Source organism: Rhinopithecus roxellana, chromosome 18, assembly GCF_007565055.1.
Source record: "Rhinopithecus roxellana isolate Shanxi Qingling chromosome 18, ASM756505v1, whole genome shotgun sequence".
NCBI classification, from domain to species: domain Eukaryota; kingdom Metazoa; phylum Chordata; class Mammalia; order Primates; family Cercopithecidae; genus Rhinopithecus; species Rhinopithecus roxellana.
In genome coordinates this window covers 71,141,655-71,157,663 of record NC_044566.1, presented here as the reverse complement: position 1 = coordinate 71,157,663, position 16,009 = coordinate 71,141,655, and the positions used below count along the sequence as shown (strand labels likewise).

The following is a 16,009-nucleotide window of genomic DNA, read 5'->3' as shown; positions in this document are numbered from 1 at the left end:
AGAGTCTGAGACCAGCCTGGGCAACAAGAGACACTCTCTCCACCAAAATAAATAAATAAATAAATAAAATAAAATTTTTTTCATTAGCCAGGTGTGGTGGTATGCACCTCTGGTCCCAGCTATTCAGGAGAATTTCTTGAGCCCAGGAGGTGAAGGTTACTGTGAGCCATCTCTACACCACCACCCTCCAGCCTGCGTGACAGAGTAAGACCCTGTCTCAAAAAAAATAAAGATGAGATTCATGGACATAAAGAGCAGCCCAACTGATACCTAATTTTACTAGTCTTCAGTGTTAATAAACAACACAGGATAAAGAGGAACAGAGGGAGATGGAAAGGAGAAGTCAGATGGTTAACAAGAATCCCCAAGTTCACATAAGGTTTTTTTGTTGTTGTTGTTATTTAATGAATTGTTATTTCCACTTATTTCAAGCACATACAAATATGGCCAATTTAAAATTTATTATCAAAATATACTCAACTTCTGGGTTAGTAAGAAACTGACCTATTTAAAACCTGCGAAGTTTAATCTTAAAAAAAAAAAAGTGGCCGGGCGCGGTGGCTCAAGCCTGTAATCCCAGCACTTTGGGAGGCCGAGACGGGCGGATCATGAGGTCAGGAGATCGAGACCATCCTGGCTAACACGGTGAAACCCCGTCTCTACTAAAAATACAAAAAAAAAACTAGCCGGGCGAGGTGGCGGCGCCTGTAGTCCCAGCTACTCGGGAGGCTGAGGCAGGAGAATGGCGTGAACCCGGGAGGCGGAGCTCCAGCCTGGGTGACAGAGCGAGACTGCGTCTCAAAAAAAAAAAAAAAAAAAAAGGCCGGGCGCGGTGGCTCAAGCCTGTAATCCCAGCACTTTGGGAGGCCGAGACGGGCGGATCACGAGGTCAGGAGTTCGAGACTATCCTGGCTAACACGGTGAAACCCCGTCTCTACTAAAAAAAAAAAAAAAATACAAAAAGCTAGCCGGGCGAGGTGGCTGGCGCCTGTAGTCCCAGCTACTCGGGAGGCTGAGGCAGGAGAATGGCGTAAACCCGGGAGGCAGAGCTTGCAGTGAGCTGAGATCCGGCCACTGCAGTCCAGCCGGGCGACAGAGCGAGACTCCGTCTCAAAAAAAAAAAAAAAAAAAAAAAAGTTAAAAGTGACACATAAATACAATGACTATTGTAAAATTAGTCTAATAATATAGTTTATAAACTTTCTGAAGCAAACTAGGCCCTCTGATTTAAGCATCTCAATAAAGGAAATATAATTTTCTAAATCAGATAAAATTAGTGGAGACAGCAGAAGAAAGCTAATTACCAATATTTCCAAAAGATTCACATTAGTGTTCTTCTAAATAAAAGTTATCCGATTTATAACTTGACAATCTTAAAAGGAAAGTAGCATGTGTATGTTAGAACCTGGCAAATGAAGATCAATTAGTAATAAGCTTTACATTATGATGAGATGAAAACAAAAATTTTTATGATCTCAGCATAAAGCAATTCTCTGTACGTAACAGCTTGAAACTACAGACACGTAAATTTCCAAAGACAGTTGTTAGCTCATCCTTTACAAAGTTTACCAGAAATGGATAATACTATAAACATTTCTAACAATCTCCTGTGTACCTTTTATGAGAACAGTTTGATAATATTATCAAAATGAAAAATAAGGCCGTGCAGTGGCTCACACCTGTCAACCTACTACTTTGGGGGGCCAAGGGTGGAGGATCACTTGAGCTCAGGAGTTCAAGACCAGCCTGGGCAACACAGCAAGACCCCCATCTCTACTAAAAGTTAACAACATTTAGCCATGCATGATAGCACACATCTGTAGTCCCAGCTACTCTGGAGACTGAAACAGGATCACTTGAGCCCAGAAGATAAAGGCTGCAGTGACTTGTGATCATGCCACTACATTCCAGAGTGGTAAAAGGAAAAAGGAAAAAGGGAAGGAGAAGGGGAAAAGAAAAAGAAAGGCAGGCAGGCAGGCAGGCAGGCAGGAAGGAGAAAAAAGGGAGGAGAGGGGAGAATAAGCAAAGAATAAACATGCCCCTGATCTAGCAAACCCACATCTAGGAATTAAAGCTAAGGAGAAAAATGACACATGTAGATAAGATTAAGGTTAGCACAGCATTTTTTACTATAATATTTTTTAGAAAGAAATAAGTAAAATAGCTACCAGTAGGGATTTGGTTACGTGGACTGTGGAACATATCATAATGTATAACTATTAAAAACTGTGAGTTGATATATTTTTATTAAACATGAAAAGAGACACCTATACTACTGATTCAGTAAAAATAAAAGATAAGCTAGAGAATAGCAATGAAACTAAATTGCTATTTATGTAAAATAGCTTCCTTATGCCTGAGAGGGAATGGGGGAATGCGTATGCATGCAGGTGTGTAAAAACATGCTAAAGATGGTCACTAAAATGTATCAGACATGTTATCTGTGGGTGGTCACTTGGCTAAGGACATTTTTGCCTTCTTCTTTGTACTCATCTATAGTATGTGATTTTTTCCAGTAGTATATACAGTCAGCACTCCGTATTCATGGGTTCTGAATCTGCAGATTCCACCAACCACAGATAAAAAATATTTTAAACAACAATTTAAAAAATACAAACAATACAGTACAGCAACTATTTACATAACATTTACATTGTAATAGCTATTCTGAAGAATGCACATAGGTTATATGCAAACATGCCTTAAGCACCCCAGTATTTTGGTATCTGCAGCTGGTGTGGAGGTTGTTGCTAGAACCAATCCCGCAGAGTACAGAAGACCACTGTATAATTTTTACAAAAAACTTCTAAGAAAGTTCAAGATTTCTAAATCATAAAACCACTTACACCATTCCCTTTTTCATTTGCGTATCATCGCTGAATGGAATTATCGTAAGAATTCACAGGGATTATACAACATTTAAATTCAGACCAAAAAAGTGAATGCATATAAAAAGGAAAATCTGTATCCAAAGAATAGAAGACATTTAAAAATAAAATCTGATGTGTGCATCTGCTACAAACTAGGTATCCCTAATCAGAAAATCTGAAATCCTAAATGCTCCAAAATCTGAAACTTTTTGAGCTCAAACATGATGCTCAAAGTAAATGTTCACTGCAGTATTTCAGGCCAGGTCTTCAGGTTTAAGATGCTCAACCAATAAATAGATCCAAATATACCAAAACAAAAACAAAAACAACAACAACAACAAAAATCTGAAACACTTATAGTCCCAAGTATTTTGGATAAGGGATACTGAACCTGTACTTAAAAGAATCTGAAGTTATTTACATGTCAAAGTGCTCCAATAACAGTAATCATTAATAATCACAGGGCATACCACCTAGTTTATTCTATCACGGTCCCTAAAAGGAGCAAAAATGTTTACTTAGGTCAGTGAATAAGTCGTACAGGAAAGTGAGACTATCACAACATTCCAAAGAGGCAAGAACTACTTTACACAGCTACAATTATTTCTATACTTATGCATATCTTCTATCCATAGCCATATAACAGTAAAACCTATTTGTCACATTCCACAGTAAGTAATTTGTAATACTTAGATGTATTCTTCCTAACAAAGAATCCTGCCATATTTAATCATAAAATTTAACATATGTTGAGATTTTCAAATGTTTTCCACATTGGTATTTTATTTCATGGAACTGTACCGAGGGAAAATTTACGAAAATACGTAAAGCATTACATTTCAGGAACACATTAGGCCAAATAATCATCTAGCTAATCAATAACCCAGGTCCATCCATTCAATTATTTGAATACCTAATATATAAAAGACACTGTGCAAGGCACTGTGCTAGGCACTGTGAGGAAGAAAGACATAAAACATAGACACTGTGTTCTACAAGTTCACAGGCTGACATTTCACAGGTATACAATGTATCCTGAACCCAATTCTACACTCTCAAGAACTCTGAACATCCATGTATCAAAAGATATATATTATCTTCAATGTGCCATATCAGTATATGATATTAGCTTATATGATGAGTTCTATAAATGAATAATTAGAATCTGGTAAGTGCTAGGACAAAGGGAGCAAACACCTAATGCTGTCTAATTAGGCCATAAGACCATATGCATGAATTTAATCTTAAAAGACAAGTCTAAGTCAAGACAGAAGGAAGGGTACATCAAGCAAGGTGAATGTTCAAAGAGAATAGTCATAGGAGAAGCAAGAAGAACACGGAACTCTTTGTGGTACTTGCATGGTGCTGCAAACAGTTCTGTAGGCATGAGCAATAAACAGGAACAAGAGCAAGAGGCAGCTTGGATGCCTTCGTAAGGCATTTTGACCTTTTTTTCCCCCCAATGACAAGGATGAGAGGCAAAATCAGACAATCAGCTAGTTGCTTGAAAAAAACGACTAGAAGCAGGAAACCAGCTAACAGACCACAATATAATAATCCAAGCAAGAATTAAAGGGGTACCCTACATTATAACTCAGTTAACAGAGTAAAAATAATTTCAAACCAGCAACAGATCTCAGTAGCTGAAGGATATGGCAGGTAAGGAAGTGAGGGGTCAAAAAGGGCTCACAAGTTAGACACTGAATGGTATCAATAACCAAGATATACGGTGGCATGTAGTTGTGAATAAGTGAGTGCCTGCAGATGTGTGTGAATGAAAAACAGGTTTGAAGGAAAATATATGGTGTTCATTTTATTTTTTATTCATTTATTTTTATTTTTTACAGGAACCTGCCCTGCCTCTGTGAGAAGGGGAGGATCCCTAACTTGGTGTTCATTTTAGACAGGCTGAGTTTTAAGTCCTATGTCATGGAGATGAAGATGCTCAGAAGAAACCAAAAATACAATAGAATGAGCGCAGAGGACGAGGAGGGGAAAAAAGTATCCAGGAGTCAAATGTGACTAGGGAGGAGCTGAAGTATTGAAGACACGTGAGATTACAAAGAAGCACTATGAAGGGTAAAATAAAAAAGAGTCAATGACAGAGCCTGGGAGAGTTCCTGAGGGCAGGACAAAGGCCAAGAAGTCTTAAAACAAACAAACAAACAAAAAACCACTAATAACAATCTAAGAGCTAAGAGATCAAAAAAAGAGGAATCATCAACTGTCAATTGTAGCAGAGGGCCAGTAAGAGGAATGTCGTTAATTTCACAAGTCAGGGGCTGGGCACGGTGGCTCATGCCTGTAATCCCAGTACTTTGGGTGGCTGAGGCAGGTGGATCACCTGAGGTCAGGAGTTCGAGACCAGCCTGGACAACATGGCAAAACCCTATCTCTACTAAATATACAAAATTAGCCGGGTGTGGTGGCACAGCCTGTAGTCCCAGCTACTCGGGAGACTGAGATAGGAGAATTGCTTGAACCTGGGAGGCAGACGATGCAGTAAGCCAAGATTGCACCACTGCACTCCAGCCTGAGTAATACAATGCGAAACTCCGTCTCAAAAAAAAAAAAAAAAAAAACCCGTTTCAATAGAATGGTGAAAAGGAAAGGGAAAATACTGGGAATTAAGTGATGAACAAAAAGTGAAAAAGTAGCCACCACAATAATAGAAACCATTTCCCAAATTGTATCCCAGAGTTTTCCAAATGTACTGACCAAAGAATCTTTTCCTCACGTAGCATTCTTTGTTCTGGGGTTCATCAAGTGTCAGAAAAGATTTAAACATGGAATGTTTATAAGTTAAGAGTATGTAACCAATATAGAGAAACAGACTGTATTGAAAAAGAGACACATGAAAGAACAAGTTGCTGGAAAAAATAAAGATGGCTTTCAGCATGTAACAAACACCATTTGTCTGACACAGGAGGAAAAATAAGAATATTAATGAAAATGTAGATAGGCAGAAAGCTGATACATGAGGCAATTCTTTCTTTTTTTTTTTTTTTCTTTTTTAGAAAGACGGTTTTCTCCGCTTTCGTTTTTTAAGAGGGTCTTGCTCTGTTACCCAGACTGGAGTGCAACAGTGCAATCATATTTCACTGCAGCCTCAAATTCATGGGATTCTCTTGCCTCTGCCTCCTGAATAGCTGAGACTACAAGCACATGTCACCACACCCAGTTAATTATTATTTTTTGTTTTGTAGAGACAGGGGTCTCACTATGTTGCCCAGGTTGGTCTTGAACTTCAGGGCTCAAGTGAATCCTCCCGTCTCAGCCTCCCAAAGTGCTGGGATTACAAGAATGAGTTATCAAAGGCTGGGCGTGGTGGCTCACTCCTGTAATGCCAGCACTTTGGGAGGCCAAGGTGGGCAGATCACGAGGTCAGGAGATCGAGACCATACCAGCTAACATGGTGAAACCCCGTCTCTACTAAAAATACAAAAACAAAATTAGCCGGGCGTGGTGGCGGGCGCCCATAGTCCCAGCTACTCAGAAGGCTGAGGCAGGAGAATGGCGTGGACCCAGGAGGTGGAGTTTGCAGTGAGCCGAGATCGCGCCACGGCACTCCAGCCTGCGTGACAGAGTGAGACTCTGTCTCAAAAAAAAAAAAAAAAAAAAAAAAGAGTAAGTTATCACACCCAGCCCACACTTCATTCTTTTTAAAATGTTTAAACTTTGTCACAGTAGACAGAACCACAATGAATTCCTAATGACCTTTATTCTCCCTTCTCTGAAGAATACAAAGTCATTATCCTAAAGTGATAGAGTAAGGGTTGAGTAGGTCTGAGACTATTAAAGATTTAGAGTATCCGCTAGAGAGAAGAGGAGGTCCAGGGTAAGATGGGTGTACAGAAAGTAATACATTTACAGAAAGGCCACTGCAGCTGCACCATAGCTCTGTAACTCTTCCAAGTCCCCAGGCACCCTATGTAGATAGCTTGAAGCTTCACCTTTACAAAGTCCAATCCACTGAATCAAAAGCCTACATTATCCCATTTCCTGGGGCCTAAGAGGTTCCAAATCACCTGAAGTGATACCAAAACCCAGTGAGTAAAGATGGAAGTAAATCCAGTGAGTTTCCAAACCACCCCCCGCCCCCGAGATCTTAAAAGAAGCAGTAACAAGCAACTAGAATTCACACGAGAATTTATAGGCCAAGAGATTTTAATGTGCACATTCTTATAATTAAACACTTCTTATAAGAAATGCCATTTAATCACACAAGGGGAAAAAAGTAGCATCAAAAGAGATGCTGACAAGGAGACAATGAAATCAAATGGATCCCCTAACACATCCACAGTCCAGCAGTTCTTATTCAATTGTATCACTTCATGCAATAAGCTAAAACAACAGTAATATTATAATTTATGATTCGCAACCACACAATTTTTTAAAGTCTGAGACAAAACTAGTGTGATTTTATTTAACGTGTCACTTAACCTGCAATACTATGAGATATTCACAAAATCATACATTTCCCAGACCCTTTCATTCAAGTTGAAATGTAAAATCACAGGAAAAAACACATTAAGGTGTCCCTTCAAAAAAGCATTTATTTTTCAAAACATTCAAGTGAGTTAGCATTTAAGTGTGAGCCACTAAAAGAGAGCAGTGTCACTGCCCCATTCTACACACACCACGATTTAAGCACATACGAATATAACTGCAGGCTGCACTCTAAACACACATAAACAAACACCAACTTTAGGAGATAAGCTGAGAAGGTAAAACTGGACAACGGACATTTATTTAGTATCTATTATGTGCTTGGAAATTTGAATCCTCACAACAATTCTGTAGGACAGGTTATAAAATATTTCAACTCCAAGCATGGCATTTGAACTATGTGGTCATAGAACAAATAAAAAATCTTGAATTCACATACAGATTGGCCAGGTAAAGTGATGGGTAATCATCCAGTGATGGGTAAACATCCTAGGCAAAGACTAAAGGAAAGATAGAAGTGAATTCGCACTTAGGTGAAATGAAGTGTTTTTGATGTGGTGTCTCAGATGATCTTCCATTCACCATCTGCTTGGCATCTGGGCTGAGATGATGAAAAAAACATAAAACAGAGACGCCGGTCGGGCGTGGTCGCTCACGCCTGTCATCGCAGCACTTTGGGAGGCTGAGGCGGGCAGATGACAAGGTCAAGAGATTGAGAGATTGAGACCATCCTGGCCAACATGGTGAAACCCCATCTCTATTAAAAATACAAAAATCATCTGGGCATGGTGCTGTGAGCCTATAATCTCAGCTACTCAGGAAGCTGAAGCAAGAGAATCACTTGAACCTGGAAGGTGGAGGATGCAGTGAGCCGAGATCACACCACTGCACTCCAGCCTGGCAACAGAGCAAGACTCCGTCTCAAAAAAAAAACCCACAAAGCAGAGATGCTTTCTCATTAAACAACACTATCAAGAGGTAATTAAGTCTATCACAAGGCTTAAAAGATTGAAAAATAGCAAGAATACTTGGATAATGTTAAACTTTTTTTTTTTTAAAGATGGAAGATCTCTAATATTCAAAATAAGTAATTATCCTATGTACGAAATAAGTTGTGTGACATTAAAACTAAGCAGTGGTAACATATGGTGGCTATGAGCTCCAAAAAGTCTATGATTAATTTTTTTAAATACAGAAAACCCAGACCCAGCGTGGTGGCTCACACCTGTAATCTCAGCACTTTGGGAGGCTGAGGCGAGTGGGTCGCTTGAGTCCAGTAGTTCAAGACTAGCCTAGGCCATATGGCGAAACCCTGTCTCTACAAAAAATACAAAGAAAACCTGCCTGGGCACGGTGGCACATACCTGTAGTCTCAGCTACTTGGGAAGCTAAAGTGGGAAAACTGCTTAAGCCCAGGAGGTAGAGGCTGCAGTGGGCCATGAGGACACCACTGCACTCCTGCTTGGGTAACAGAGTGAGGCCCTGTCTCAATAAATAAATAAATGATATAGAAAAGTCTTAAATTACCACAAAATTACACATATTACCCAATAAAAGAAAATTAAGGTCAGGCATGGCCGCTCACACCTGTAATCCCAGCACTTTGGGAGGCCAGGAGTTTAAGAACAGCCTGGACAACATGGTGAAACCCTGTCCCTACCAAAAATAAATAAATAAATAAATAAATAGCCAGGCATGGTGGCACACACCTGTGGTCCCAGCTACTTGGGAGGCTGAAGAGGGAGCATCGCTTGAGCCTGGGAGGCAGAGGTTGCAGTGAGCCAAGACTGCACCACTGCACTCCAGCCTGGGCAACAGAGCGAGACCCCGTCTGGGGGGGGAAAAAGTAAGAAAGAAAGAAAGAAAATTAAACAGTAGCACTTAAAAACAGTAAAGTACTGGGTTGGTGCAAAAGTATTTGTGGTTTTTGCATTAAAAGTAATGGCAAAACTGCAATTACTTTTTCACCAACCTAATACCTTCAGGATACAGAAATAAACACATGCTTAACCTCAAATATTTACAATCCAGTAGAAAAAGACAAACAGGCAAACAAATTTAATACAAAACAGAATGAAATAACTGTTAAACACCAAATACATTGGGAATAGTAAAGTTAAATTGTGTGTGTGTGTACATATATATATTCCATCCTGCCTGCTGTGTGGACAAGTAATCCCAGAGCCATCTCTTAAAGGAAAAAGAAGGAAGATTTGTTTTTCAGGCTCAGTTAACAATGGTTCAGAGAACTGACAATGTATTTTACATTTTATGTAATATAAAAGATCTCACATGGTTAGGATGTAGTATATGTGGATGGATATGAAGAGACAGACCCAGATAGGTAGAAAAGATTAAATCCTAAAAAAATTGACAAAAATTATTCAGAAGCTGTTTATGTGTAAGGAATAAACAATCTCATATTTATTAAAAAGGAAAGAGGGGTAAGATACTGTAGACTTTTAAAAAGTAAGAATTAGAGGCAGATAATACAGCAGAAAAATCTCAAAATTTAGTACAGATCTTGGCTAGATCTACCACTAACTAGCATTAAGCTTTCCTAAGGCCCAATTCTGTTGTCAAATGGGGATAATATGTGATTATTGTTACAAAGACTTACTACAACAAATGTACACTGTTCAATATATTCTATTTTAATTAATGATTTGTCAAAGCACAGTAGTTTCCTTCTTACAATATGTGTTAGATTAAAAAAGTAATCCAGAGGAGAAAAGAAAAGTAAGTGGTAGAATGAAAGAGACGATAGGGAAGGAATATTTAGTCTCAGAGACCGGGAAGAGAATACCATAAACTGAAGAAGGAGTATAAGAGAAATATATGAGAAGCAGTAAATCTGGAAAACCAAAAATTAAACCATGTTTCTAGACTTTCCAGAGTTGCAGGGAGAGTGGCATATTTACCCATATGCAAAGATATCAGAGGCACAAAAAATCTGGGCCTTGAACTCATAAGACAATTCTAAAAGTAACATTTCAGAATCAATGGCATACAAGAAAAAGCAAATAACAAGTGAACCAAGAACAGGAGCTCACAAGGAGCCAGGGACAAAACAAAGAGTGAAAAGTCCTAAGAGAGGCAGTTGTGGTTGTTTATGCCTATAATCCCAGTACTTTGGGAGGCTGAGGTGGAAGGATCACTTGAGGCCAGGAGTTTGAAATCAACCTAAGCAACATAGTGAGAACCCCCATCTTTTAAAAATATATATATATTATTACTATTATTATTTTGAGATGGAGTCTTGTTCTGTTGCCCAGGGTGGAGTGCAGTGGCACAATCTCGGCTCACTGCAAGCTCTGCCTCCCAGGTTCACGCCATTCTCCTGCCTCAGCCTCCTGAGCAGCTGGGTCTACAGGCACACTCCACCATGCCCAGCTAATTTTTTTGTATTAAAAAAATTTTTTTTTTGTTAAAAAGTGCAAAGAGAAAGAAATGTCATGGCCAGTACAGTGGTTCACACCTGTAATCCCAACACTTTGGGGGGCCAAGGCAGGAGGATAGCTTGAGCCCAGGAGTTCGAGACCAGCCTGAGCAACATGGTAAGACCCCATCTTTACAAAAAGTAAAAAAAAAAAAGAAAATTAGCTGGGTGTGGTGATATGTGCCTGCAGTCCCAGCTACTCAAGAGACTGAGACAGGAGGATCGCTTGAGCACAGAAGGTCAAGACTATGAGGTAAGCCATGATCGCATTACTGCACTCCAACCTGGGTGACAGAGAGAGACCCTGTCTCAAAAAGAAAAAAGAAAAAAAAAAAAAAAAGAGAGAGAGAGAGAGAGAGAGAGAGAGAGAGACAGAGAGACAGAGAGACAGAGAGAGAGAGAGAGAAAGAGAGAAAGAGTTTCATGATCAAAAAAAAAAAAAAAAAAAAAGGTAGCCAGCAATATTAAGTGCTCAATAAAACTGCTGGATTTAGCAATTATGGAGATCCCTGGAAAACTCTGAGAGCAGTTTCAATAAAATTTTGGTAACACCAGTTTGCAGACATTTAAGGAGTAAATGGGTGGTAAGGAAATTTAGAGAAAAGAGTAGAAACTATTCCAAAGGTTCCCAACTGGGGACTTTACAAACATATTAATGGAGATCAGCTGGGTCTTATCAATATTTCAAACAGCCATATGAAGAATAAATTTACCCTCTACAAACCTACAAAAGATTAAGAAAAATTTTAAGCTTCTCTGTTTCTCTAATTAGCAGCTCCATACATGTATTTTTCAAATGTATCACTATTTAATAAATGCCATGTTTGACAGACAGGCTCCTTCGTATCATAAAATCTTTGGTAAAAAATGAGTTAAAAGATCACTAAGTAATAAAGGGTAGGGAATCATGGGCCTCTTGAAAGAATTCCAGCACTGAAGAGAATAAATGCAATATGAATGACTGCATTCCATCAGAGCTCAGAAACTCAGACAAAGGTTTTGTTAAGTTTCTTGTTAGTTGGTTTGCTGGTTTTCCTTTGTTTTCAGAAGCAGAAAAAGACTAAGACATTAGGTCAAGATTAAGAAATGAACATAAAGAAATGTTTAAAGTTCCAGAAAGAAAAGTAGTTAAATGGCACTGAGGAAAAAGATGAAGCACAAAGAAAACTGACAGAGCTTACAAATGCTGCAGCATCATGCGTAAGTTACAGCCTGTGTCTGGACAAATATGGATGCATTCTCATCCTCAAAAAAAGCTGTCCTGCAGAAATTCAGTTAACCAGTTAGATAATTAAACCAACTGTAGCTACTAGAGCTACAGCACATAGAAGTAAAGAGATTCTGAGTCTGACAAACATGGACTCAAATTTCTGTTCCTCTACTAACTGTTTAACCTTAAAGCTACTTAGCTTCTCTGAAGATGTTTCTTCATCTAGCAGTAACATCTACCCCATAAGCTATTAGCAATACCAAAAGACAATACATGTAAAAAGCTTAGCACAGTGCCTGGCACAAAACAACCATTTAAGAAACACAGCCATAATTATTAACATAAAAGATGTTAAAACATTTTTCTGACCCTAGGATTGAGAGGACCTAAGATTTAAGGAAACAAATGGAACGGGAAAGATGAATATGCTCCTGACAAAATTCTTTCAACTAATATATGTCGAAAACACAAAACGATATTAAAAATAATTTCTAATCACACAAAAGGAAAAAAATGATATGGAATTGATTTATGTTATTTTTCTCTTACAAGAAAAAGATAAAAACTTCAATACAAAAATGTGGAACAACATACTCTTTGCTTTGTATAAACTATTCCAGACCCCCCCGTTTAGGAACCCACACAGACAGTAATGGAGACGAGATGGGTATTTTTCAGTACTTCAACATGTGCCTGGTAAAGTGAAGCATTTTAGAGACTGTAAAGTTCTAAATTTGGGGTACAGCATTCCTTATGTCCTTAAAGGAAAAGAACTACCTGAAGTATAAAATAACAGTATTTGAAAGATTTGGATAACACCAATTTAATATTTCACACATTAATGCAAATCTATTACCATTTTAATTATAAATAAAACATAACTATAACCATCCTAAAGATTTTTCAAGCTATTCTAAAAAACAAAGTACCTCAGAACTGCCACCAGGCTAATGGGGGCAGTTGTGGAGAGGTCGAGTGGCTACACCTCTGCATTGGTAAGTATTTCACCCCCACAACCTACAAGTAATTCCAGTTTCACTTGTATCTGCTCTTAAATAGTTGGAGTCCAATTTTTTTTTTCAGACCTTCTTTTTTAAACTAAAAAATAATTGTTACAACCCATATCAAAAATCTCTCCACTACTGATATCAAAGACAAGCAAATTCAGTTAAAAAAAACTATATTGTTATTCATAATTGACATAATCAAAACTTTCCAATGAAATCTGAAGCATATGGTTACATGAAACTCCCACCTTTTCTTATCTTTAGAAAATATTACCAAAATATCAGTTGGAGCAAATACCACATTTTGCAATATTTACTTTTGGAATAATTTATTTATTCCTATGCCCAAGGCAATACAGATACTACTAATGTATCAATGTTAAACAGAACAAAATACTGTGGAACCTATTTATAATATAAGGTTGGAAACAGAAATAAAACCAAGTTGTTACCTTTGTTACATGTTTTCTGTGTATGGTATGTACATGTGGGATTATAAGCTTTGCCTCGGGATATATTTTAAATGCAAGTTTGGGAGGAAAGACATTTTACCTTTGGCTAAATTGAAATTTGGTTAATAAAACTATATTACAGAATAATTATCAATTTTTCAAAAATGGGAATACAATTATAATCCATATTAAAATGGCATATAAAGTTTTTGTTGGTACTTCAAAGTCTTATATAGAAGCTACCTGAGTTATAAATTTTCATTTGCATTATTCAATATTGACAATAAAGGTAGAGTCAAAGATGGAATGTATTTGTAATGACTCTATGACAACATGCTACTGAAGTTAGTTTTAGAGCAACTCTTGACAAGTTTGTTTACATATAATTTTTGTTTCCTAGTAAAAATGTTAAAAAGACAACATACGAAGCATCTTGTTCTTCAGATTCCAAATAAATCTGACTCTGTGTAATAAATTTTATATGACTCTTATTTTTTTTTGAGACAGAATCTCGCTCTGTTGCCCAGGCTGGAGTGGGTGCAATGGTGCAGTCTCGGCTTGCTGCAACCTCCGCCTCCTGGGTTCAAGCTATTCTCCTGCCTCGGCCTCCCGAGTAGCTGGGATTACAGGCACTCGTCACTACGCCTGGCTAAAAAAATTTTTTTCTCTTTTGTATATTTGTGGAGACAGAGTTTCACCATGTTGGCCAGGCTGGTCTTGAACTCCTGACCTCCGGTGATATACCTCCCTCAGCCTCCCAAAATGCTGGGATTACAGGCGTGCACCACCGTGCCCGGCCTTATATGACTCTTGAATGTAGTCCTATCCTGAATAACTCTTGGGTATTAAAAAATAATTGAACTCAAGTATTAATAAAATTGAAAAAGGAAAAACTAAATTTAACTAAAAATAGTAAAATAATCGGCCAGGAGTGGTGGTTCATGCCTGTAATCCCAGCATTTTGGGAGGCCACGGCAGGCAGATCACCTGAGTTCAGGAGTTCGAGACCAGCCTAGCCAACATGGCAAGACCCCATCTCTAATAAAATTACAAAAAATTAGCCAGGCGTGGTGGTGTGTACCTGCAGTCCCAGCTACTTGAGAGGCTGAGGCACGATATCTTGAACCTGGGAGGCGGAGGTTGCAGTGAGCTGACATGGCGTCACTGCCCTCCAGACTCGGGCACAGAGCGAGACTCTGTCTCAAGAAACAAAAAACAAACAAAAAAGTAAAATATTCTACAAAGAGGAAAAGCTCAAAAAGCCAGCAAGAAAAAATCATTTAGTTGGTTAAGGGGTCACTAACCTTATACTCTGATTAGAAATTTTTTAAATTACCTAAGTATATCAGCTCAGTCATCCAATCCTTTCACACCCACCACCCCAGACAGACACAGAAAGCAGTCAAGATATTCACTTTCAAGAAATGTCTAATAAAAATTATTTTTACCTGTAAATTGTTTTCTGTGACTCTGTTCCACCAAACCATATTGATGGGTACTCCTGATTTACACCTGTCAGCAAGGCAGCCAATAGGGTTCTTTGCTTTTCGTGCCTTTGATCCCATCGGAACTAGCCTCTCCTCCAGCATCCCCAGGCGATACTTCCTTGGCTAGGAAAAAGAAGGAAAGAAACCAGGCCACTCCTAACATCCCCCACACTAATCTAAACTAACATAACTAACATATAGAGGATACTGGGAACGGTGGAATAGGAAACAAGTTTCTAAAACACTCCTTGTAATATCCTTACCACCACCCACAATCTCCCACCCCAGTATCAAACCCACATCTCCAAAATAACCCACAGTCCTACTGGGCTAAAGAATATTATATAAAGCAACAGATGTTTTTAGAAAAATACATTTTAATCTGATTGTATACAACTTTACTTAATGAACAGAAATTCAACTTATCAGCAAAGAAAAATGCTTTGCAAAATTTTTTCTACTGTCACTTACCTATTCTCACTGCAATACAAAGAAATGGTTTCAAGTGTACAGAATATAGATTTTTTTTTTTAAGTTCACCGAACTACAACTTTTTCAGCTCCCCATCTTGTTACTTTATTTCCAATTGAGAACTAATCCACTTTTTAAAAAGCAGTTGATTCCTAATAAATTGATTTTTTAAAAATTTTAATTCTATGCACATTAGACTTGAATATAAGTCACTCTATCTTAAATAGGCATTCAACCTAAAGTATTCAATGAAAAAAAAACACTCAGACTAAAAAACAACAACAACAAAACAGTAACACAAATTTAACTGGTCTTTTAAATCTCAATAATATGAACAGATTGATAATGAATAAATTATTCAATAAAATCATAAATTATTTGCCTAACATTGTAAGAATATTAATAAACCATCTTAATAGCGGTTAGCAGGACTTTCATTCACGAAAATTAGTTATTGTTTCCACCATCTTACTTCTCTTAATTACAGCAAATTTGCACTACACTGCATCTTTAAGGAAAATTTATATATATTTTTTTCCTTTCAGAAAATACTAACTCATGCTTGGGAAGGTAACTAATTTAAACTCTGAAATAAGAAAATATATGTTTACTCATTGCTCTGTC

At 38.0% G+C, this 16,009-nt stretch overlaps 1 protein-coding gene across 4 annotated transcripts in view; it reads right to left on the bottom strand.

The window, feature by feature from the left end:
* Positions 1-16,009, bottom strand: part of PAN3 (poly(A) specific ribonuclease subunit PAN3) — a 157,430-nt gene that overhangs the window by 83,692 nt on the left and 57,729 nt on the right. For 3 of the 4 annotated variants that reach the window (XR_004054774.1, XM_030922461.1, XM_030922462.1), the window contains exon 5: positions 14,876-15,037. The exons of the other annotated variant lie outside the window; for it this stretch is intronic. Coding sequence is in view for 2 of the 3 variants with exons in the window: in XM_030922461.1 (XP_030778321.1) it covers positions 14,876-15,037 (162 nt within the window). In the remaining variant the exon portion in view is untranslated. The remainder of the gene's footprint in view (positions 1-14,875; positions 15,038-16,009) is intronic. 4 annotated transcript variants of the gene reach the window in all.